Here is a 26,926-nt window from a genome sequence, read left to right on the forward strand (position 1 = left end):
CTGGACATCAGGAATGGGATTACCTTGGCAAACTTTGTATGTAGTGTTGTCTGAAAGCTGACATAATTTTGATTATCAACAGCAGTTACCTGGGGAAGTGGAGGGGGGAGGGAGGGACACATGAGGGGGTGGAGTGCCCTGTGAGACAGGACTTTCGCCAGATGACTCAGTGGGTGCACAATAAGACGAAAGGAGTTTAGAGGGTAGAGTGTATAAGGGATGGAGAGAAATAGGGGTGGAGAGGAAAGGAGAGGCAGCAGATGGTGAAGAGAGACACAGGGAGGGGAATGAGTAAGGGAGAGGGGTGAATAAAGTGAGAGGGGGGAGTAAAAGTGGTATGAGAAGGCAAAACACAATCTGGATGGGGATGGAGTGGTGCGGACAGAAGAGAGAAGGGAAAAGACAAGGTAAGGCATTGGGAAATGGGTCAGCTGAGGTTTAGGCCAGGACGCAGCAAGAGTGCAGGATATGCTGGAGAGACAGTGCTCACCTGTGTAGTTTGGAAAAACTTGTGCTTGTGTATTTTGAGATACAAAAAGTCTCTTCCATGCAGCCTTGCCACTCATAGATGTCACATATCCAGTGGAGAGCAGGAGTTGTTAAAATATACTGGTAGCCTTGCAAGAGCTTCTATTGATAGATAATATCCTGTCCAGCTCATTCATAAACAGATCTCCCATGCCATCTCCTCCTCTGACACCAGTAAACCTGTTAACCAGTGACTGACCAACACTTTTTTAATCATCCAGTATCATAATGGCCTTGAAAATCCCCAACCAATGGGGGATAACTGACCTAAAATTCTCCCATCATCACCCAAAGTAGTGTCCTGCCACCCACCTAATCTACAGAGTATCCTTGTCCATCCCTATGCCAATCCTGCTCCCTGTGGGTCATTTCCTTGCAGTGCAACACCTGTCCCATATAGCCACCCACCGCCCCCTACCACAGTCCAGTCATCGGCACCTCCTACCCAACAAAAGGCTGGCCCATGTGTGAAAGCAGCCATGTTACATAACAGCTATGTTGCAATTGCTGGACGGCATTGTATGTGGGCATGACAAGTAAGCAACTGTTGACTCTCATGAATGGCCATTGTCAAACTGTGGCAAACTGCAAGCTTGACCATCCAGTTGCTGAATATGCTGCACACCACAACACTAATGACTTCAACACCTATTTCACTACGTGGGCCATTTGGATATTCCCTTCCAGCACAAGTTTATCCGAACTATCCAGATGGGAATTGCCTCTCCAGCATATCCTGCACTGTTGCAATGCCATGTCCTGAATCTCCAACATGTTTGCCAATGCCTCACATTACCTTTCACCTTCTCTCTTCTGCCCACACCGCTCTGCCTCCATCCAGTTTGTGTACTGCCCTCTCCGACCACTATTCCTCCCTCTCCCCTCCCCCCCCCCCCCTTTGGTCTCTCTCTTCACCCACCCATCCCCTTCCTCTCTCTGTTCCTAAAATGCTGTGCCCTCTGAACTCTTTTCATCTTGTTGTGCAGCTGCTGAGTCATCTGGCAAAGACCTGCCTCACACTTTCCTGCTATCCCCTCATTGTCTTGTGCACCATTTCTCGCCTCCAACTACCCAGGTAACTACCGTTGATAATCAATATTCAGTATACAGTTTTACTACTACCGCAAGCATATATATTCAGGTGTTAGTGTGCTTGTGTGTGTGAATGTGTTTACTGTTAGCAGAAAAACAGCAAGAGCTCAAAAGCTAGTGTTAATAGTTTTCTATCGTGTGTTTCTATGCACCATGCACAAATCCTCAGTAGATAAGTTGTTTATGTAAAATAATCATTTACTGTATTGTGGAACTGTGCTTACAGATTTTGCTTCTTATGTGCATTTTTCCATTGAAGACCAGCACTTTACTTTACTTTTTGTTGTTATCATTTCCTTATTATATCAGAAGAAAAATTCAATTGTGGAAATTATTACAGTACAAGGAGACAGAGTGACAGGCACTTCCTTACCTTGAGGGGGTGAAATTCTAAGTACTGCCAACAGACATATTATGTAATAGTAGAAAAAGCTATGTTGGCTTTCAGGACTTTCTCAGGAAGGAAAGAGAGATGTTATGAAGTCAAGGCGAGACAAAGTTTAAGGGGAGCTGTCAAAGAGAGAGAGAGAGAGAGAGAGAGAGAGAGAGAGTGTGTGTGTGTGTGTGTGTGTGTGTGTGTGTGTGTGTGTGTTTCCTTATTAGCTAATTCTGAAGAGAGACAGTATCTTAAAGCTTGGCATTGTTTTCAATCTTATTTATGCTTTGCTAAGCACCTTAACTGTTTGTGATTCCCTAGACTAATTTTCTGGAGTACACGATTGAAGGCCTTGAAAAGGTCTTAGAAAATCCTATAAGACAATTTTTTCTTGTCTGGTTCCATTAGAACTAAATTTGTGAGAGCATGTATTGCCTTCTTGGTAGAAAAGCCTTTACAAAAGCAAAGCTGTGGTGGTGTTAAAATGTTATTTTCAGAACAGTGGTTCAATATTTTGTTTTAAGCAAGTCAAAGATTTGTGAGAACACAGGAAAAGGGGAGGGAGGGGGGATAGTGATCTTTAATGAGAGGCCCTTTTACTAATCTACACTTTTATAAATGAATATTACTGCAGCTCATTCTCAATGTGGAAATTGAAAGTAATTATTTTGACTTACCTTGTTTGTTGAAGTTAATTACATTTTCTTAATATTGTTGGCACAGCACTCTTGAGGTATATAATATACCTGATTGATGTAGAAAGATATTGGGCTCATCCAATGTTCAGTATTAATATTACTTTACTTACTTTTACTTTACATGTGGCAAGGGCCTTATCGACCATATGCCTGCTCTATGAGCCTCTTCCACTTCTGCCTGTCCAATGTGCTGTTTGTCCAGTTGCTGTTGCTGTTCATCCTAGTTGTGTCCTCTTGAATGTTATCTCGCCATCTGATTCTGGGTCTCCCTCTTCCACTCATTCCATCTATTGGTCTGCTGAATGCCATTCTAGGTAGTCTATTCTGTGTCATTCTTGCTATATGGCCTGCCCAATTCAATTGAATGTTATCTCGCCATCTGATTCTGGGTCTCCCTCTTCCACTCATTCCATCTATTGGTCTGCTGAATGCCATTCTAGGTAGTCTATTCTGTGTCATTCTTGCTATATGGCCTGCCCAATTCAACCTTCTCCTCTTGAGCATTTCGACAATGTTACGGTGTTTGTACAGCCCTCTTAATTCTTCATTTCTTCTTATTCTCCATTCCATGTTATTTTTGTCGTTCAGGTCCAAAAATTTTCCTTAGTACTTTTCTTTCTAATATTAACAGTTTTTCTTCATCTTTCTTTCTAAATATTAATGTTTCACATCCATATAACATCACAGGTATAATGGTCGATTGATATAAGCGGATTTTGAAGTTACTGCTAAGTGATCTTTTTCTTAGAATTTTGATGAAACTAAAAGTGTCTTGTTTGCTGTTGATAAACGGGCATCTATTTCTGTATCTGTTCTGTTGTTATTACTAAAAAGACTTCTTAGGTATTTGATGTGGTCAACAGTCTTGAAATTGAATCCATCTACAGTCAGAGATGCATCTTTTCTGGTTTTCTTACTTATGGGCAGGTATTCTGTCTTTTCTTCATTAACATGTAGTCCTGTTTTCTCAGCAATTTTGTAGTAATTTTGCATCATTCTGATTAATTCTCTTTTGGAACTACTTATTAGTGCTACATCATCTGCATAGGCAAGTCTTGTAATGTTCACATCCTGTAGCTGGATCCCTTGTGGACTGGTTTTAGAAAATTCTCTATCGATCTTCTCTAGGACAAGGTTAAATAAAATAGGTGAAATGGCATCCCCTTGTCTCAGTCCAGTGTACACCTTAAAATCTTCCATTTCTCCTACCGATGTCTTTATGCCACATAAAGTTTAATCTATATACATTTTAACTAATCTGATTAATTTTGATGGTATTTTAAATTCCTTCATTATATTTAGGAGTGTCTGTTGGTGTATGCTATCATAGGCCTTTTTAAAATCTACGAGTAATATGTGGACATCTACATTGAATTCCCACGCCTTCTCAGTTACTTATCTTAGGGTGAATAAGTGATCTAATGTGGATCTGTTTCTGCGGAAACCACATTGGTAGCCCCCAATCAGTTCTTCTGTTATTGGTATCAGCCTGTTTAATAGGCAGCTCGATAAGATTTTGTAGATGATATCCAGTAAGGCAATTCCTCTTTAGCTATCACAAACTAGTGGATCACTCTTCTTAAATATGGGGCACACAATTGCAGTTTTCCAATCTGCAGGAATGGTTTCTGTCTCCCAAATCGTTTCTATTAACGCCTGTATTTCTAATTCCAGTTGTGGGCCACCATTCTTTAATAACTCAATGTATATCTTGTCCTCGTCAAAAGCTTTGTTATTCATTAATTTCGTTGCTTGCTGTATTTCATTTACTGATGGGGTAGTAACTGTATCAGCTGTATCAATTGTATCAGGTTCTTCCAATTTAAAGTAAGAGTGTGGGTCATTGCAGTTGAGAAGTTGTGAAAAGTATGTCTTCCATCTGTTTTGTATGTCACTTTTGTTGGTCAATATTTTCCCATACTGATCCTTTATAAACTGTTCCCTTTTATTGAATTTACCAGTATTAATATAAATAATAAAAATTACAGGTGTTCAAATTCACTGTAAAAATACTTATTTGTGTTCTCCAAATGATTATGCTGCAGATAAACAGTTATGGACACAACACAGATGTGTGCAATACAAAACCAACTCTCACATCTCTCTCCTTGCTACCTTGTGACTTCCAGCCACTAGTCCAGAAGGACAAATATTATACATATGTCAAAGAAAGTCTTTTACATAACAAATGAGTTACTTATTGATAATCTTTTCATAAGTTTGATTAAAAGTTTCTAACCAAGAACTTTAATGGCAGTGGCTTCAAGTGTAGTTAAAAGTAAGACAAGACAAAATGGATTACTACAACAAAATAATAAGAGAATCAGAGGATGATTTCAGGCATCACTGGGCAAGCCAGATGTACCAAAATATAAAAAATCTTTTGTAAATTTACTTAAAGTTTATAAAGGATCAGCATGGGAAAATACTGACCAACAAGAGTGACATGCAAAAAAGATGGAAGACATACTTTTCACAGCTACTGAAATTCAATGATCCACAGTGTTACTTTAAATTTGAATGATATACAAGTCACCACACTATCAATAAATGAAACATAGCAAGAAATAAAGAAATTGAAGAGTAATATGGCATGTGAAGACCAGATATTTGCTGGGGTATTAAAGAATGGAGGACCACAACTGGAAGTGGAACTACTGTCTTTATTAGAACAATTTGGAAGGCAGAAATCATATCTGCAGACTGGAGAACTGAAGTTATGTGCCCTATATTTAAGAAGAAAGATCCCTTTGTATGTGTTAACTGCAGAGGAATTGCTTTACTAGATGTCGCTTATAAAATTCTAGCGAAATGTCTATTAAACAGACTGATCCCAGTAACTGAAGAACTAATTGGTGACTATATATAGCAAAAACTCTTCAAACAGCTGTATCTTGAACCTGTTTTATTAAGGTGCTTCTGGTTTCACATCTTATAGCCACAATATCAGGTGCATATCTAAACAACAATGAATAAATGATGATAGCGGGTTGAACCCGTCTACACCAAAATAATACCAGAGCCATAGGCACCTAGGTATGAAAATAGATAAAGACACAAGTGTACTTATAAAAATTAAAACATGTTGGAATTTGCATGCCGGAATCGCAACTGAATGCCCACTGAGTGGTGACAGTTGGCCTGTTCAGATAAATCACATTTTGTGCTCCATCGTACGGATGACCATTGCTGTGTACGGCCAGGCAACAATTGTTGGAAAGCTCCAGGCCAGAGAAGGGAGTATTATGGCCTGTGGAATCCTTCCGTGGCATTCTCTGGGTGATCTTATCATTCTGGAAGGCGCAGTGGATCAAAACAAGTATGCATCTATCCTTGAGGCCCTGTCCGCCCCTACATGCAGTATATTTTCTCCTTAGTACAATGACATCTACCAGGAGGACAATTCAGTATGTCATACACCTCGTGTTGTACGTATGTGTTCTGAAGAGCACAAGGATGAGTACCATACACCCATGACCACAAAATTCCTCGAATTTAAATCCAATCAAGAACCTTTGGAACCACCTCAGTCAGGCTGTTCGGGCCAAGGATCCACAATGTAGAAATCTATCAGAGTTAGCCACGGCACTGAAGTTGGCAGTGCTCCACATCCCTGTTGGTATCTTGTAGAACCTCGTTGACTGTCTTCTTGTAAATCCACAGTGCAAGAGGTTAATCATGATTTTGATAGATGGTCACATTAATGTCACTGGGCTCTGTAATAAACAAGAGTGGTGGAAGTCCACATCCCTGTCAAACTCCTGCATGTATTCTGCTCCACTATTTCTTGACACAGATTAAATGTGTTGTGTAAATTTTGTACAAGTCGCTGGGAAACACGATGATTTGCCAGAATCTGTAATAATTTGTTTCTGTTGATGTTATCGAGAGCTTTTTTGAAGTGGATGAAGGCAATATTTGTTTCTAGATTTAATTCTATATTTTTTTCTATTAGCAATTTCAATGAAAAATAGCAATTATAGCATGATCTTCCTTTCGAAAGTCATGTTGCTTCTCACTCAAGATTGGTTTGTAGTTTCTGTACAATTTATTTTTGATGATGATGGTAATATAAGCTTATTTCTTGTGATAGTTATCACAGTTTTTCTAGTCTCATTTTTTGAAGATAGGAGTGACAATTGATTTAGTCCAGCCCTCACTTATATCATCGCCTGACCAGATCGTATTGTAAGAACTTTAGGACTCTGTCCATAAATGACTTGCTTGCATATTTAAACAGCTGTAGCTAGACTTAATTATCTCATGGGGCTTTATTATTTTTCAGTTTGTTTAATGTGCTAGTAAGCTCACACTTATGGTTGGTTTTTCTTGAGTATTTCCCTGAGAGTTGGATTCTAGGAGGCTCTGATGGTTGTGACTATAGCTCTTGGAAGTTCTTCAGCCATTTAGGTAAAGGAATGGGATTCACTTTCACATTCTCATTTATCTCACTGTGTTAAACTTTTTAATAATTTTGAATGTCTTTGTTCGTGCTCTCTAAATAATGGACCACAAATTCTTCCCAACTCTGTGCCTCATATTACATAATGCATTTAAAAATAAGGACAATTACTGTTTTTAATCAATCATTTGATATTATAGACAACACAACAACATTTCATCAGGCAGTTATGGTGTCATAACTTTGAGGTAGCTGCAAGTGGCAGCAATTTGAAACAGAGATTAGATTAGATTAATTATTCATTCCATAGACCCATAAAAGAGGGAATCCTCCTGGGTGTGGAACATGTCAACGAACAATCGACCTGAAGTGTTCCAAATGGTGTTGACACTTTTAGTGATAAAATTTGAGAGCTGGCAACCAGCTTATCATGGTCTTACTATATCTAGTCTACTGTGGACTCATAACCCACTGATTTATATATGTCACTAATTAATAATAAGAGTGGTAAATATGTGATCGCCCGCCCAGCTAGCTGTGCAGTCTAATGCGCTGCTTCCCAAGTGGGAAGGTGTACTGGTCCTCGGCATGAATCTGCGTGGTAGATTAGTGTTGTGGTCTGGTGTGCCGGGCCAGTGTGTAGATGGTTTTTAAAGTGGTTTTCCATCTGCCTTGGTGAATTTGGGCTGGTTCCCCTTATTCCGCCTCAGTTACACTATGTCGATGATTGATGCACAAACACTGTCTCCACATACGCATACACCATAGTTACTTTACCATGCAAACATTTGGAGTTACACCCATCTGATATGAGGCGTCCTGGGGAGGGTGGGGGGAGGGGTGTCCACTGGAGGCCGAACCCCTGGGTTCAGTGTGGGGTGGCAGTGGGGTGAGTAGACTGCTGTAGCTTGTTGTGGGGTTGTGAACCACTAAGGGCTATGACAGGGATGAAGCCCCTCCGCCGCTTCTAGGTCCCCAGTTCAATACACAATACACACAAATGTTTGATCTGAGGTGCCACCCCACAATATCATTATCTGCTCTTGAGCAAAAATTTTATATGACCACTGCTCTAGTGCATCATTCGAAATTCTTTTTGTCAATTAATCACAAACAAGGGTCCACATTGATAGATGACTGCAAGGTGGTGTCATACATGGACCGTAATCTACACCATCGTATAGATGGTTTGAAAAAAATCAGCCCAACCCCTGTGGATCTCTCCTTGTGAATGTATTGGTGTGGCAGTGAAATTCGTTTGTGATATTCTGATGGTAAGGATCTGTTTTTCCTGGTTTATACTTATTAAGGTATGTGTCCACTGTTAAGTAACTTCTGCAAGTACTTGCTGAGGTGTTAATATTAGAACAAAAACTTGTGCAAGTTAACTTCTGCAAGTTGCTTTGGCAAGTTAATTTCAAGCACTTGCTGCAAGTACTCCCATAAGTGTTTCCCCTAGAGTCGCATCTTGATATAGGCAAGTGGAAGTTTACAATGTCATGCTTAAAACTCAGAGCAGCTGCCACTGTTGTGTCATCATCATCAGTATTATTGAAACTTCTTGGCAGATTAAAACTTTGTGCCAGACTGAGACTCGAACTCGGGATCTTTGCCTTTCATGGGCAAGTGCTCTACCATCTGAGCTACCCAAGCATGACCTGTCATCACAGCTTCAATTCTGCCAGTACCTCGTCTCCTGCCTTCCAAACTTCTCAGAAGTTCTTTTGCGGACCTTGTAGAAGAAGCATTCCTGGAAGAAAGGAAATTGCAGAGACATGATATTGGGATATTTCCTGAATGAAATTTTTACTCTGCAGCAGAGTGTACACTGATATGAAACTTCCTGGAAGATTAAAACTGTGTGCCAGACTGAGAATCGAACTTGAGACCTTTGCCTTTCGCAGGCAAGTGCTGTACCATCTGAGCTACCCAAACATGACTCACGACCCGCCCTCACAGCTTCGTTTCTGCCAGTGCCTCATCTCCTACCATACAAACTTTGCAGAAACTCAGCTGCAAACCTTGCAGAACTAGCACTTCTGGAAGAAAGGATATTGTGGAGATAAGGCTTAGCCGCAGCCTGGGGTATGTTTCCAGAATGAGATTTTCACTCTGCATTTCAGCACACACTCTACTACAGAGTGTAAATCTCATTCTGGAAACATCCTCCAGGCTGTGGCTAAAGCAGGTATTAAACGACAATACGCCGCGAATGGTACTGGTCTACCGTGACAGCCATCTAGCGGTAGAAAGGGTGAAACTATGAAAATTAGCAGACACATTATCTGTACGCCAGAATAGAGAGCAGTTCTAAACTACCGTCAATCCGTGCATGTGCACTAGGTAGCAAAAATGCTTGCATCCGCAAGGGGCTACTGCAGTGTTTTCTGCTTGTTATTTGCTTACTGATTGGTGGTTAGTAGCTCATTTCAGATTTTCGTGTTGGGGATTTTCCACGTGTTTTTCCCCCCCCCTCAGTAAGTAGGTTTTCATAAATGCAGAGAAAAAAAAATTTTTGCCAGTAGACTTTTTTTATACTAGCTCTTTGTGAAAGCATTATTTTTATTGATTACTTCATATTCTAGAAATGAAATGGAGCAAAGAGGTGTTAAGTGTCTTAATTCAGGCATACAGTTAGGAAGAGTGTACGTGTGACTCGCTGTATCATAATACGATATGTTGGCAATCGTTTCTTTCTGAGTAATATGCATATAACGCCACACGGTGATTTTCGATTCGTATCGTAATGCCTTAGCTTACGACAGTTCGTGTTTGTTGTGATTTCATCTCTTGTTTATTTCAGCATGCCAGAAAAGAGAAACTAGCGGTGATAGGTGATGAAGACCATGCAGTGCTATAGACGGGGACTGAAAAAACTCTGAGTAGCCCCTATACACTGTATATTCAAAACTTGGACAAACAAAACAAGTACACCTTTAAGTATTGGTCCTTTCAGGTGCTGCAAATTGCAGCGCATACATCCACAACAACTTTTGAAATGGTGAGCTGTGCTATTCTGCTGCTAAAATCCAGAGTCTTGAAAGATTCCCCATTCGCCAGGAAACTTAATGTTGCAACCACCTCGCAACATAACAGTGTGTTTACTGGTATTTTATAGGTGGTCTAGGCTGGTATGATCACAGAATGTATAAACATATGATTTAATTCTTGCTTTTGAGAATGTGAGGTAGCCTCTCTCATGACTGAGTCACACTTGCCAAATCCGTCTTCTGTCATAAACAGCAGCTTCTCAAAATGGGCCATATCCATCCTAAGGAAGTTTTGAAATTCTTGAGGATCTTCAGGCCTCAGTTCTTTCATTAACTGTGAATATATTCCCCTACCTTCATCCCTACTTTTCAGACATAGTCGAACCCAACACCATCTGACTTTTCGTTTTTGTCACCATTCTGCCCTAATCCGAAGATTTACTGTCACTGACAGGGCAGTAGCTCCAAAAACAAGTGGATCTTTTTCAATATACATATACCTGTGTAACCAAGTGTCATAATATAAAACTGTTGAGTCTGTAATTCAGAACATAAGAGAAAACAATTACTTAATAAATAATGTAAAAACAATTTCTTATTAAGTAGGAATCTTGATCTCTCAGAAATAATTTGAACATGTGACTCTCCAGTATATCATACAGCTGTCCTTGAGTTGCGTGCAGTAGAACTAACGACTTTACAAGACATCAGACAGTTGTATTTTCTTTTCGCACGTAATGTTCTGCTGCTCGCACGTATTGTCTGCTGCTGCACATGCGCGCTAGGTATATCCCGCGTGTAATAGGTCGGAAGTGAACCAGTTTGTAGTTACAGGTGTGCACATTAGGGACACCGGTGCATAGGTGTACGGTTTAGGCGCATCGTGTTACACGGGCTTAAGCCATGTCTCTGCAATATTCTTTCTTCCACGAGTGCTAGTTCTGCAAGGTTCGCAGAAGAGCTTCTGTGAAGTTTGGAAGGTGGGAGACAAGGTACTGGCAGAATTGAAGCTTTGAGGATGAGTCGTAAGTCGTGCTTGGGTAGCTCAGATAGTAGAGCACTTGCCCACGAAAGGCAAAGGTCCTGAGATTGAGTCTCGGTCCGGCACACAGTTTTAATCTGCCAGGAAGTTTGATAACAGTGCACTATCTACTGCAGAGTGAAAACCTCATTCTGGAAACATCCCCCAGGCTGTGGCTAAGCCATGTCTCCACAGTATCCTTTCTTCCAGGAGTGCTAGTTCTGCAAGGTTTGCAGAAGAGCTTCTGTGAAGTTTGGAAGGTAGGAGACAAGGTACTGACAGAATTGAAGCTGTGAGGATGGGTCGTGAGTCATGCTTGGGTAGTTCAGATGGTAGAGCACATGCTCGCAAAAGGCAAAGGTCCCGTGTTCGAGTCTCAGTCCAGCATACAGTTTTTATCTGCCAGGAAGTTTCATATCAGCGCACACTCTGTTGCAGAGTGTAAATTTCATTCTGGAAACATCCTCCAGGATGTGACGAAGCCATATCCCTGCAATATTCTTTCTTTTAGGGTTGATAGTTCTGCAAGGTTCGCAGAAGAGCTTCTGTGAAGTGTGGAAGGTAGGAGACAAGGTTCTTGTAGAATGAATTAAATCTGTGAGGACAGGTCATGAGTTGTGCTTGTGTAGCTCAGATGGTAGAGCACTAGTCTGCGAAAGGCAAAGGTCCCGAGTTTGAGCCTCCGGCACGCTGTCTTAAACTGCCAGGAAGTTTCACATCAGTATTATTATCTTTCCTTTCTCAGACGCTATGTCTGGTTAAAAATGGAAAGTGACGCAGACCTTGATCAAGCGTGACTTCCTTTTAACTGTATGGTATATGTTACATTGCATTTAGGCACTTTCGGGTAATAGCCATGTATCAATAATTACAGATTTCTGTAGTTGTATATATACATTTGGATGTAGCTGTATTGCATTGATGTACTGGTGGATATTGTGTGGTATGACTCCTGTAGTTGATAGTATAATTGGTATAATGTCAACTTTATCCTGATGCCACATGTCCTTGACTTCCTCAGCCAGTTGGATGTATTTTTCAGTTTTTTCTCCTGTTATCTTCTGTATATTTGTTGTATTGGGTATGGATGTTTCGATTAGTTGTGTTAATTTCTTCTTTTTATTGGTGAGTATGATGTCAGGTTTGTTATGTGGTGTTGTTTTATCTGTTATAATGGTTCTGTTCCAGTATAATTTGTATTCATCATTCTCCAGTACATTTTGTGGTGCATACTTGTATGTGGGAACTTGTTGTTTTATTAGTTTATGTTCTTTGCCAAGTTGTTGATGTATTATTTTTGCTACATTGTCATGTCTTCTGGTGTATTCTGTTTATTTGCTAATATTGTACATCCGCTTGTGATGTGATCTACTGTTTCTATTTGTTGTTTGCAAAGTCTGCATTTATCTGTTGTGGTATTGGGATCTTTAATAATATGCTTGCTGTAATATCTGGTGTTTATTGTTTGATCCTGTATTGCAATCATGAATCCTTCTGTCTCACTGTATATATTGCCTTTTCTTAGCCATGTGTTGGATGCGTCTTGATCGATGTGTGGCTGTGTTAGATGATACGGATGCTTGTTGTGTAGTGTTTTCTTTTTCCAATTTACTTTCTTCGTATCTGTTGATGTTATGTGATCTAAAGGGTTGTAGAAGTGGTTATGAAATTGCAGTGGTGTGGCCGATGTATTTATATGAGTGATCGCATTGTGTATTTTGCTAGTTTCTGCTCGTTCTATAAAGAATTTTCTTAAATTGTCTACCTGTCCATAATGTAGGTTTCTTATGTCAATAAATCCCCTTCCTCCTTCCTTTCTGCTTAAAATGAATCTTTCTGTTGCTGAATGTATGTGATGTATTCTATATTTGTGGCATTGTGATTGTGTAAGTGTATTGAGTGCTTCTAGGTCTGTGTTACTCCATTTCACTACACCAAATGAGTAGGTCAATATTGATATAGCATAAGTATTTATAGCTTTTGTCTTGTTTCTTGCTGTCAATTCTGTTTTCAGTATTTTTGTTAGTCTTTGTCTATATTTTTCTTTCAGTTCTTCTTTAATATTTGTATTATCTATTCCTATTTTTTTTCTGTATCCTAGATATTTATATGCATCTGTTTTTTCCATCGCTTCTATGCAGTCGCTGTGATTATCCAATATGTAATCTTGTTAAGTGTGTTTTCCCTTGACTACGCTATTTTTCCTACGCTTGCCTGTTCCAAAAGCCATATTTATATCATTGCTGAATACTTCTGTTATCTTTAATAATTGGTTGAGTTGTTGATTTGTTGCTGCCAGTAGTTTTAGGTCATCCATGTATAGCAAATGTGTGATTTTGTGTTGGTATGTTCCAGTAATATTATATCCATAATTTGTATTATTTAGCATGTTGGATAGTGGGTTCAGAGCAAGGCGGAACCAGAAAGGACTTAATGAGTCTCCTTGGTATATTCCATGCTTAATCTGTATTGGCTGTGATGTGATATTATTTGAATTTGTTTGGATACTAAGTGTGGTTTTCCAATTTTTCATTGCTATGTATCAATTTAGGATCTACTTTGTATATTTCCAATATTTGTAGTAACCATGAGTGGGGTACACTATCAAAAGCTTTTTGGTAATCAATGTATGCATAGTGTAGCGACCTTCGTTTAGTTTTAGCTTGATATGTCACCTCTGCATCTATTATCAGTTGCTCTTTACATCCTCGTGCTACTTTGCAGCAGCCTTTTTGTTCTTCATTTATAATTTTGTTGTGTGTTGTATGTGTCATTAATTTCTGTGTAATGACTGAAGTTAATATTTTGTATATTGTTGGTATGCATGTTATGGGGCGATATTTTGCTGGGTTTGCTGTGTCTGCTTGATATTTAGGTTTCAGATAAGTTATTTCTTGTGTAAGTGTATCAGGGACTGTGTATGGGTCTGCAATGTAACTGTTAAATAACTTATATTTAAAAACAAAGATGATGTGACTTACCATACGAAAGCGCTGGCAGGTCGATAGAAACACAAACAGACACATACATACACACAAAATTCAAGCTTTCGCAACAAACTGTTGCCTCATCAGGAAAGAGGGAAGGAGAGGGAAAGACGAAAGGAAGTGGGTTTTAAGGGAGAGGGTAAGAAGTCATTCGAATCCCGGGAGCGGAAAGACTTACCTTAGGGGGAGAAAAGGACGGGTATACACTCGCACACACACACATATCCATCCACACATATACAGACACAAGCAGACATATATTGCAATATGTCTGCTTGTGTCTGTATATGTGTGGATGGATATGTGTGTGTGTGTGCAAGTGTATACCTGTCCTTTCTTCCCCCTAAGGTAAGTCTTTCCGCTCCCGGGATTCGAATGACTCCTTACCCTCTCCCTTAAAACCCACTTCCTTTCGTCTTTCCCTCTCCTTCCCTCTTTCCTGCTGAGGCAACAGTTTGTTGCAAAAGCTTGAATTTTGTGTGTATGTATGTGTCTGTTTGTGTTTCTATCGACCTGCCAGCGCTTTCGTATGGTAAGTCACATCATCTTTGTTTTTAAATATATTTTTCCCGCGTGGAATGTTTCCCTCTATTATATTGTTAAATAACTTAGTTAGATGTGAATGTGTTGAGGTGAACTTCTTTAGCCATAAATTTGCTATTTTATCTTTTCCAGGGGTTTTCCAATTGTGCGTAGAATTAATTGCTCGGGTGACTTCATGTTGCAAAATTATCACTTCAGGCATTTGTGGTATCATCTTGTATGTGTATGTGTCTGTTTCTGCTTGTATCCACTGTGCATGTCTGTTATGTTGTACCGGGTTTGACCATATGTTGCTCCAGAAGTGTTCCATGTCTGTTATGTTTGGTTGATTGTCTATTTTAATGTGTCTGTTAAAATTTCTTTTGGTTTGTGTTGAATGTTTGGTTTTGTTTCCTTCTATTTTCACTTTTTTTGTATCTTCTAAGTTGTTTGGCCAATGCTTGTAATTTCCACTTCTTTTCATCTAATTGCTGTATCACTTCTTGTTTTGAGGTTTTATGTAACCTTTTTCGTTTTTTGTCTGATATTTCATTTCTTATAAATTGTGTTAGCTGTCTGATGTCTTTTCTCAGTTTTTCTATTCTGATCTGTAGCCTGTGTTGCCATGCTGGTTTTGTGGGTTTCTTCTGTGTGTTGGGTGATTCTGATCTCTGCCTAGTGTGTATATTTAGTGCAATGAGTGCTCCTATATAAACCAGTAGTTATGTTTTCATTTATTTTGTTGTGTATGATTGTGTTAATAATTGTTATTGTTGTTTCGACTTGTGGGTTATTTGGTGGTCTGTGCAAGAATGGTCTGATGTCTGTATTTGTGTCTTTGTATTCTATATATGGCAGCTGAAATTTTTCTTCTATATCTAACATGTGTGTCACTTCGTGTTCTATTTGTGCTTGTTGTGGTGGCTGTCTTAAGATTTCGTTTTCCTCTGATTGTTTAATTGATGCGTGTTGTTCTTTGGTTGTTTGCTCTGGGATGTTTGAGTCCATTACTGTATTTTCTTCTTCTTCTGATTGAACATTATTTTGTTCCAGTATTTGTTGTACTTGTTGTTTGATGTTTTCTAATTCTGACTGGGGTATCCTTTTATTTTTGATTATTACACGGATCTGATCAGCTAGTTGTTGTTCTGTTAAAAATTTTAATTCTGGGTATCTGGTAATAAATGTTGTGTATACTTGCGATCTGTATCCAGTTGTGTTGGTTCCTAAGTTTGTTGCTTGATAATAACAGAACATGAGGTGTCGGTTAACTTCATCTGACCATCTCATCCTCTGTCATTGTTTTCCTTCTAGAGTGGTTGCAGGAAGCATATCCTGCAAAACACCTCTATTTGGATTTAAATCATTTTCCGTGTGGCTAGCAGTGTCGTTACCATTGTGGACGGGCATAGGGTTCAAGCGTTGTCCCCGACCATGACAGCGCTTGTCCGAGGCTTCATTAGTTCTGTCAGTATTATTATTATTATTATTATTATTATTATTATTATTATTTGTAGGGTATGAAGGAAATGCCTACCCTTCAACCCCGAACAACTGGGCCGCTCTACGGTTCACAACTGTAGTTGTAACTTGGAGCTTGAACACATTTGACAGTCAACCGTGGAAGGAAATCTTTAAGGAAAATTCCACCGCATGGCAACAGCCAGGGAAGACTGCATTCGGATATGGTGGGCAGTCACTTAAAAGATAACATAGATGAGTCAGAGCATCTGAAAATACCCAAGACTGACAGCAGACTGAAAGTTAGACTCAATACAGGACAGATAAGTAAAATAGCAACACACAATATAAATTCTCTCATCCAACCAGGTAAACTCAAAATTTTGACAGACGAAATGGATCGGCAAGGGATTCTGATAACTGGACTTCATGAAATGAGAAACACTGATCAAGAACCAATGGAATCACAAGGATATAAAATTTACTAGGGAATACCAGGGAAAAGAGCAATGAAGCAATGCCCGCAATTTGGAACAGGGTTCGTGGTCAACCTCAAAATAATAGATTCCATAATAGCATTGAAAGCACAATCTCCTAGGCTCTCAACATTAACTATAAAAGCGGCAAGTAGAACATACACAATAATAAGTGCCCATGCCCCAACTAATGACAAAATTAAAGGAAAGGACCACAGAGAAGATGTGGATGGATATTTGGAGCTTTTGGATCAGACAGCAAGAAACATCAACAGAAATCACATCAAAATTTTAATTGGAGACTTTAATGCTGAGATACTGAGATGTAATAGGGAACTGGCCATCACAATGAAGAAGAAACCAGAATGGCATGAGATTGGTGGAATTCTGTAGAAACCATGACATGATCTCAAAATCAACATACTTTGTGAGAAGACCAAATAAACTTAAAGCCTGGAAACACACAGACTGGGCAACAGGAGAATGGCAATTGGATCTTGTCTGCATGGATAAGAACCACAAGGAAATCAACAACGTGAAAGTTCTAAGAGGAACTGACACTGGATCAGATCATTGCTTGATAAAAATAAAAATAAAATTCACCCCACTGAGAAAGAAAAAATCTTACCCAAAAAGAAGAGAACCTATGACCCTCATAAATTGACAAATAACAAGGAGTGTGAAGAACAAACTAGGAATATAAAAAAATATCAGATGATCTGGATGAAATAATTCCCCAATTGAAACAAACAGCTGAACAAGTAGCCCCAGTAAATAGACCATGTAACAGTAGACAACAGAAAAATTAAAATAGTGAAGCAATTTAAATATCTTTGAGAGATTATAACACACAACTTGGATGTAAAACATGCTTTGCAAGAAATAACCAATAAAGTGATAAAAGCTCAAAAATTAACATGGTCTACGTAGAATAAGAAATGTATTTCAAATCAAACAGAATTAAAACCCTGCAAGATGGTGGTTCAGCCAGATGTAACAAACACTAGCGAGACACTTTTTTTATAGTCACTCAGAGAAACAGAGTCGACAAAATACTAAAAGTAGAGAGAAGAATAGCTGGCACATGCATAAATAAAAAAATACCAGAAGGAAGGACAGTGGCGGATAGTGCCGAATGAAGTAGTGTACAGGGAACTGGAGTCCATCGCAGATACTATATGTAAAAAGAGGATTTCTTTCATTGGTCACACAATGAGGACACCACAAACCAGATTAGCAAGAAAAATTATGCAGAAACTGTGGAATCTGAAGCAACAAGTAGGATGAATCAAGGAAATTAAAGAGGATATGGGAGAACTAGATATAACCTTGGATGATCTGCAAAACAATACAGAAAATCTCAAGAAACTGCAAGACAAGAAAATAAGATTTAAACCAAAAGTAGACAAACGACACTCAATGAAAAGGGTATTTACAGTTGAAGAAAGACAGGAAAGATCAGAACGAATGAAAAGATACTGGGCAGTTAAGAAAGAACGAAACATGCGTTTACTGAAGAAGAGGACCAGGAAATGATTGACTAAAGTGGTCCAATGAGGCCGTAAAAGCAAATATTATTATTGTTGTTGTTGTTGTTATTATTATTATTATTATTATTATTATTATTATTATTATTATTAGTAGTAGTAGTAGTAGTAGTAGTAGTAGTAAAGAAAAAGTGGGACAAAATTGTTTCTGGTTGAAAAAATGAAGCCATTTTTAAGTTTTATGGAAACACTTTAGTAATTTCTTCTCATAATTTGTGGATATTTTTTCAGTATTTTGGCATTTGTTGTCTCAAAATCTGCCACAATGTTTTCCAGTATGTCCCACTCCTCTACCTTATTCTTGAAATCTGCGTGTTTCTTATTACACTATACAGAAAAACACTCCACTTCTTGATGATGTTCTTCTCAGTTATAAAGCCAGATAATGTAATGATCTTGACACAGTGTTTCACTGGACTAGCGGCTGCCATCTTCAGGTAAGTATGCTGTTGCACGATATCACTGGAACTGAGTTTCCGGCAGCATTGGTGACTCCTTCATACACGCCGGTGCACCCGCTGTGCATGGTGGAAGAGATAGGCAAAACAGTATAGCTCTAGCAAAAGAATTTTCCAGTCAAAATAAAGACTGTTGTTAAATATCAGACAAAATCAGATTCCTTGTCTTACTTTAAGGGAAACCTTCATCCCTATTAATAATATTATCAGATAATCGAATTTCAATAGACTCCTTTAGAACACATTCCCAGTAGCGGGAAGCAGGAGCGATCATTTGCATCTCATTATACAAGATCTAAAGTGCCTCACTAAGCCAGTGTTCTGCCACTGCTGATTTCTCGTCCTGGAACAAACAAGTGTGATGATGATGATGTACTCACCAGTCCTGAATGGTACAGATAGCTTGGCCAGTATATGTCATCCCACAGTGACATGGAATTTTGTATACTCTGGGTTTCCCCAGTCCCAGAAGGGCTCTAATCCTATCTTGTGGCACAAATGTACTTGTAATGTCATATCTTTTTAATATTCGTGAAATTTTTGAAGATATGCTCCCATGAAAAAGTAAAAAAGCAGCAGATTTACAATAATCCTCTAATGGTTCATCTGGCAGTCCAAACTGAAAAGCCCAACATATTTTTTGGTCGGTATAACCATTGTGCTTAAAAACGACTTACAGATGATCCAGTTCTTGTATCTAATTTTCTGCATCAGAAACAGCATAAACTCTTTTCACGAAAGACTGCAAGACCCACTTGCATTGGTGTGGTGGGTGACAACTGTTAGCAAGAAGACAATGATCAGTATGCGTGGGTTCACGATATACCAGTGCCCAAAATCCCATTGTCATTTCAGTGAACCAAAAGTCAAGAAAAGAAAGTTTGCCTCCCCTTTCAACCTCCATCATGAATTTGATACTAGGATGAAGATAATTAGAATGATTGATAAAACAATTCAACACATCAATTCCATGAGCCAAAACTTTAAAAGTGCCATCATTAAATCTCCAAAAAGTTCACCCACCACTGCAATTCATGGGCTTCTTGCAGACTTTAGTGAAGGGAACTTATGCTGTTTCCAACACAGAAAATTTGATACAGGAGCTGGATCATCTTAAAGTTGTTTTTGAACAGAATGGTTATACTGTCCAACAAGTATGTCATACTGTTTAATTAGGACCACCAGGTGAACCATTAGAGGATGCTTGTAAATCTGTTGCTTTTTACCTTTTGCTAGGAGCATATCCTTGAAAATTTCAAGAATATTAAGAAGCTAAGATTAAGAGTCCTTCTTGGACCAGTAAGGGATGATTTGGGACTAATGAAACCCGGAGCATACAAGATTCCATGTTTCTACGCAATGGCTTATATTTTCCAAAAATATCTGTATTATTCAGGACCAGTGTGTAGAACCCCATCATCGCACTTGTTTGTTTCCTCATTGGCAGAACACTGGCTTAATGAAGGACATAAGATTTTGTATAATGAGATGCGAATGATCGCTCTTGATTCCTGCTGTTGGCATTGTGCTGTAAAGGAATCTATTGAAATTCAGTTATCTGATAATATTAATAATAGAGAAAGGGTTTCCCTTTAAGTAAGATATGAAATCCAATTTTATGTGATATTAAACAACAATAGTCTTTATTCTGACTATTGGATTGTTGTAGCTAATGTCTGCTAGTGATTTATCGTTTTGGCTGTTTCTTCCACCAGTTCACTACCAGTTCACTTGCGCTTGAGAGCAGCAGTGCAACTGCTTGTGTATAAGCAATGAGCCGACCACAGTGTATAAAGGAGCTGCCGATTCTGTTGAAAACTCGGCTCTGGTGAGATTGTACATCAGCATTTTCGCCTGAAAATGGCAGTCAATTGGTCCATTGAAATTTTGTGTCAAGATGACTGCAGTATCTGGCTGCATATCAAAGATGAGTATCATCACTTATTATTCTCAGAAAGTTTATGTGGCCGGCCGGTGTGGCCATGCGGTTCTAGGCGCTTCAGTCTGGAACCGTGTGACTGCTACGGTCGCAGGTTCGAATCCTGCCTCGGGCATGGATGTGTGTGATGTCCTTAGGTTAGTTAGGTTTAAGTAGTTCTAAGTTCTAGGGGACTGATGACCATGGATGTTAAGTCCCATAGTGCTCAGAGCCATTTGAACCAAAGTCTATGTAATTACACTTCACGTTTTGATTATCAAGTGACTTGCAGCAGAAGTTTAGTTGCTAGCAGTCATACACCTTTAAACTAGTTAAGATCAGTGTCAGTGCAGAGGTTCACAATAACATATTAAACATTAGCAAGCTTCCCACATCTTAACAGTTTGAAATTGTACTTTTATGTGTCAACACAATAACGGTCCTGTCCTAAAAGCAAAGACCATTGTATCATGATTTGAAGATCAATTACATAGAATGGAGCACCCTATTTGTAGGTCTGCCATGTATCCCTCGGAACGTCTGTGGGATGAAGTAGAGCATCAATTACATGTCAGATCAGTTCCTGCATGTAGCGTAGCCCAGCAATAGAATGGTTTACATAAATATTTGTTGTGCGTGTAATCTCTGGTGTGAAGTGATGTGGACTTACACATTATTAGCATAACAATTTTTATGTTCACGTTTGTTGTATGACTCACAGTAACACCTGATTCAGATAAAGGAAAAAGTAGTTCTTCTTCTTCAGAGAATGGACAACATTGGAATCTGATATATTGAGGACTACTCTACAAATGTGTCTGAGACAGAAGTTTTCGAGATTTGGGACAAGTATTTCAAGCGATTATTATATGTTTGAAGAATCCACAGAATGTTGTAAGAGGATGTATTAAGACAACTTAAACAGCATATTTTATGAATATGGTGGAGATTAGTTGCTCCACTAGCTTCCTGTGCTATTCTTTGTTATTGATTTTTTGAATTTGTGTGGTATATCATTGTTAATTATTTTACTGCACTTCCACAGGATAAGGCATCTGAAGCTTCTACCAATAATGCAATAAACAATAAAATAAAAAATGAAGAAGTTAAGGGAACATGGTTTCACTGTCAAAATGATAGGCACAAGGGTCTTAAAAAGATACGTGCATATGATGCTTTCCAAAGAAATCCTCTGTTTGCTGGTGGGGAATATAGTGTATGTACTGAACTGCGACACCTAAACAGCCATTATCACCCTACTGTGTCTCTGTTTGCACAGAAAATTCTCCAAGGTGAGCTGTACATGTTTTCTTAATTTTTTCTGCCTGTATTTGTTTTTCTATCTACTTGCACTTACTTAAATTTTCTTTGTGCCAGGAGAAAAAATAATTTATTCTGGAGATCCACTTCAAGACTTCACTTTGTCAAGGTTTTTGGACAGATTTGTTTTCAAAAACCCAAAGAAGAACTCTGAGAACTCTGATACAGTGGTACACAAAGTCCAGTATACTCCTACTGGAGTAAAGTCACTTGCTGTTACTAGTGACAGCTATCTCAACACAGATGAATCGAAAATACCTGTTGATGAACTCTTTCTGTATAGGTGAGTATTTTGAGAATTAATAAGTTGAAAGTGACTTATTGTATCCTCCAACCATTTTTTCTACATCCTACATTGTTGTTCCATCTTTATACTTTTTTCCTTTCTTACTTCATTCCCATCATCTTCACTACACAAAATTTCTGCATATTGTAGTTTGTGCTTCTTAAAAACTTTACTCCTCTGTTGGTGAATGATTTTGAAATAATACTCCATCTTGTTGGTAAGTTGATAATGAATAGTAATATGAATTACAGAGATGCTATGCCAGTAATGACTGGTTAGCACACTGGATTCACATTTGGGAGAACGATGGTTTAAACCTGTGTCCAGCCATCCTGATTTAAGTTTTCCTTCATTTCCCTAAATCGCTCCAGGTAAATGCTGTGATGATTACTTTGAAGGGGCATGGTTGAATGCCTTCCCTAATCCGGTGGGACCGATGACCTTGCTGTTTGGTCCCTTCCCCCCAATTAACCAACCAACCAACCAGTAATGACAAGATTGGTTCTGCCATTTCAAGTATCTGCTGCCACAGACAATTACTCCACTTTGATGATACAGAGTGAGGTAGCTTCAGTATTGATATAATCATCAGCCCAAAAAATTGCCAGGTTTTCTTAAAAAATCTGGGAACTGTATTGAGGGGGAGCATGAACATTCCTTACAAGGCCTACTCTGAAAAAAAGAAACGCTTGGTTGATGCTTTATGTTCACGGTCAGTGAACCATTTGTTTACTTCCAATTTCTAGGAAAAAACTGGTTAGGCATCATATGGTGGCCTTGTTGCTCTGCAATGCTGGCAACTAACCTTATTGTTTGGCGTAATTCTGTTAAGTTTCTCTCCCAGATCTGTACTCCTCCACGAGTGAGTGGTGGAGAGAGGCGGGAAACAGGGAGGGGGCTGGAGGGAAGCATCCAGCGGCTCATAGGAAAATGGGAAGCCGTCTGTTGGCTAGCTAGGGGTGCTGGTAGAGGAGGCACCTGGCAGATAGCTGGGCACGCAATTTCACCGACTAAGGTGTGAGATGGCAGCACACAACTAGCTAACATGTTTTGGGCAGGGGTACTGGGACAAGGTATGGTGTGTGTGTGTGTGTGTGTGTGTGTGTGTACACTCATCCCCTGACCCAGTACCCCCGCCCAATATGTGTAAGCTATACTATGTGATCAAAAGTATCCGGACACCCCCAAAAACATACTTTTTCATATTAGCTGCATTGTGCTGCCACCTACTGCCAGGTAATCCATATCGGCGACCTCAGTAGTCATTAGATGTCGTGAGAGAGCAGAATGAGGTGCTTTGAATATGGCCAAATGATAGGGTGTCACTTGTGTCATATGTCTGTAAGCGAGATTTCCACACTCCTAAACATCCCTAGGTCCACAGTTTCCAATGTGATAGTGAAGGGACATGTACAGCACAAAAGCATACAGGCTGTCTTCGTCTGTTGACTGACAGAGACCGCCGACAGTTTTAGAGGGTCGTAACATGTAATAGTCAGACATCTATCCAGACCATGACACAGGAATTCCAAACTGCATCAGGATCCACTGCAAGTACTATGACAGTTAGGTGGGGCGTGAGAAAACTTGACTCTTGCACCGCCGCCCTTCGGGGAGAACCGTGTCGGAAACGCCGCTCGTCCCGGCCCCCCGTCATTTCGTGGTCGAGTGGCTACTCATAAGCCACACATCACTCTGGTAAATGCCAAACACTGTCCCGCTTGATGTAAGAAGTGTAAACATTGGACGATTGAATGGTGGAAAAACATTGTGTGGAGTGACAAATTACGGTACACAATTTGGTGATTCGATGGCTGGGTGTGGGTATGGGGAATGCCTGATGAACGTCATCTGCCAACCTGTGTACTGTCAACAGTAAAATTTGGAGGCGATGGTGTTATGGTGTGGTAGTGTTTTTCATGGGGGAGGGGGGGAGAAAGGGGGGTCTTTCACCCCTTGTTGTTTTGCGTGGCACTATTATAGTATAGGTCTACATTGATGTTTTAAGCACCTTCTTGCTTCCCACTGTTGAAGAGCAATTCGGGGATGGCGATTGCAGCTTTCAACATTGATCGAGCACCTGTTCATAATGCACGTCTTGTGGCGGAGTGGTTACACAACAATAACATCGCTGTAATAGACTGGCCTGCACAGAGTCCTGACCTGAATTCTATAGAACAACTTTGGGATGTTTTGGAACGCCAACTTTGTGCCAGACCTCATCGACCGACATTGACAGCTCTCCTCAGTGCAGCACTCCATGAAGAATGGGCTGCCATTCCCCAAGAAACCTTCCAGCACCTGATTGAATGTATGCCTGTGAGAATGGAAGCTGTCATCAAGGCTAAGGGTGTGCCAACACCATACTGAATTCCGGCATTACCGATGGAGGGGCACCACGAACTTATAAGCCATTTTCAGCCAGGTGTCCAGTTACTTTTGATCACGTAGTGTAGTTTTGTGCTGCCATCTCATGCCGTAGTCTGTGAAATTGCATACCCACTCGTCTGCCACCTGCCTCTTCCAACTGCACCCCTAGCTAGCTGACAGATGGCTCCCCATTTTCATACGAGCTGCTAGACGCTCCCCCCTAACCCCCTTCCTGCCTCCCATCTCTCTCCATCCCTCATCCCACCCTACTCTGCAGCTAGACCTCACCCCAGTACACTCACTGTGGACCAGGAAAGAGCCGTCAGTTGTCTGAGCATAATGTAGGCATGTGTATGTAAGTGAGTGTATGTGTATATGTATGTTTGCAAGTTTCTCCTACAGCTTGAGACAGGAATTTCATTCTGAAAGCTAGCAAAGCAAAGCTCTGTAACTTTTGTTTGTGTACCTGTCAATGACACAGCACTTCTGCCTTTCGGTGAGTCATCTCCTTTATTCCTAAATAATTCATTATTCTCAACCATAACTTTCCATACATTAAAATAGTGTATCAGCATACACTCACAGATGAGAGGCTCTGCACCTAGTACAAAAAAAGTTAAATCCAGATGCGGGTTGTACTTTTTTTTTTTTTTTTTGCCTTGATGAAGGAAGCTGCAAATGTTTGAAACTCAAGAAGTTAACTCCTTCACTTTCTTGAGAGGAAATATATTTACAGAATTCTTCATTTGGAGTGTAGTTATTTATGGATCAGAAACCTGCACATTAATGAAGGAACAGGAAAAAATTTAGAAACTTGAAAATCTACCTTTGGGGAAAAATGGATAAAATTAAATAGGCAGAGAGATTAATGAATGATGAAGTATGTGGAAGGCTAAGGAAACAAGAATCCCCTGAGGTATGCCAGAAAAAGGGAAGAGATCTGGCTTGGGCAGAATTTAAGAAAAGAATTATTGAACAGTCACATGTGTACTGCCAGTTCATAGTGTGCAGAGGGCTCAGTATTTCAGTGATCAGACTTGTCGTCACCGTCAGGTGTGCTGACAAACTGACATTGGGGAGGGAATAGGGAAGGTGAGGATTACATGACCAACGTGTATCACTTCCCCTTTTGGGGTGTTCCGTATGTTGTCTATGCCTGAGAGTGTGCATCCACAGCTGAATAGGTGATTGCATCGGCATTTGTGGCACTGCCAGTGGGGTGACCTGGTGTGGCAGCATGGATGTAGGCAATCCACCCACTCCAGATGACAGCTCACTGTGTTTGCTGAGTGTCTTCTTAATTACACCCAGAACTGGTTCCCAAGCCTTTCTGAGACTATAGCTGCAGTTCCAGATGATAAGATAGCCCCTAGCAAAGTATTTAGGTGGCCTGTTTAAGAAGCTAGTCTCTTTCTCCATAACTTCACCTGTCTCCACATGTTACACTCTAGTGGTAGGGCGCAGAGCATGGCAACTCTGCCATTGCATGTAAACGTTTTTTGGAATGCTTTTATGAGTTGTTCCTTTTCCAGGTGGAGACGCCTGTATGTGAAATGTTCCCCTGCGTACTAGTGTTTCAAGCATCACACTCCCTGCACAGGAAAGGAATTTCAGCAAGGACTGAAGGAAACAGCAAGGGAAAAGACATTGTCTTTTGACATAATTATGTATGGTGGTGGTGGTGGATCATTTCACGAAAGTTCACCTTGTGCACTTCCATCTATCTGTATCAGTTGTGGAAACGACCTCACTCCCCGATCCTTGAAGTGCGCTGTTCTAATTAAAAAAAGGCAAAATCTGTGACCTGAATGTCTCCAACTGATTCTCATATTTTGAAGCTTGAAAACATCTGATTGTTTATATCCTGTCTCATTGATTAGTTACTCCTTCAACACTGCCCTCTGGGAGTCACTCAACTAAATTAGACAATGGGGATGATAGGGTCTTCCCTCTCATGGTAGCTGCAGCACCATCTAATGTGCGTTCTGTCATAACAATACTGGCCCTAAGAGAGCATCTGGAGTGATCTGTACATCAGTTCGCACAGATAATCATCAGTGAGTGGTGTCATCTCCATACCACACTGGAAGCAATAGCAATGAAGTTGTGAAACACCCAAGTGATCAACAGTTGTAAGCTTTATTTAGCTCCAGGCAGGGCGGCAGTTATATACAATGAGATGACCACCTGAATCCAGCAACTCCCCCCCCCCCCCCCCCTCCTTCCCCACCCAGTTTTCTCCCACTTCGGGATATCATTGCATCTCACTCCCTGTGGAGATTGTCCGGTTGACTAGTGTCTTTCTGACCTTGATCTGTGTCTCCTCACTGACTGTACTCATTCTCACCTCAATTCCACCTGCTGTGCTTTACTAGCTATCAGCTATAAAGTCTCTATCCCTAATCATGTGGATTTGCTAAAGTGGTCACTACACAACGATCTTCGTAGTAGTGACCACTTTCTAGCAATCTGTC

The 26,926-nt window shown here is 39.9% G+C and overlaps 1 protein-coding gene across 2 annotated transcripts in view; it reads left to right on the forward strand.

Moving 5' to 3' along the window:
- Window positions 1-26,926, forward strand: part of LOC124776318 (CCAAT/enhancer-binding protein zeta) — a 212,404-nt gene that overhangs the window by 109,269 nt on the left and 76,209 nt on the right. For both annotated transcript variants that reach the window (XM_047251254.1, XM_047251255.1), the window contains 2 exons: window positions 21,522-21,768; window positions 21,854-22,079. In XM_047251254.1, coding sequence (XP_047107210.1) covers window positions 21,522-21,768; window positions 21,854-22,079 — 473 coding nt within the window. The remainder of the gene's footprint in view (window positions 1-21,521; window positions 21,769-21,853; window positions 22,080-26,926) is intronic.

Source organism: Schistocerca piceifrons, chromosome 2 (genome assembly GCF_021461385.2).
Source record: "Schistocerca piceifrons isolate TAMUIC-IGC-003096 chromosome 2, iqSchPice1.1, whole genome shotgun sequence".
Taxonomy (NCBI): Eukaryota; Metazoa; Arthropoda; class Insecta; order Orthoptera; family Acrididae; genus Schistocerca; species Schistocerca piceifrons.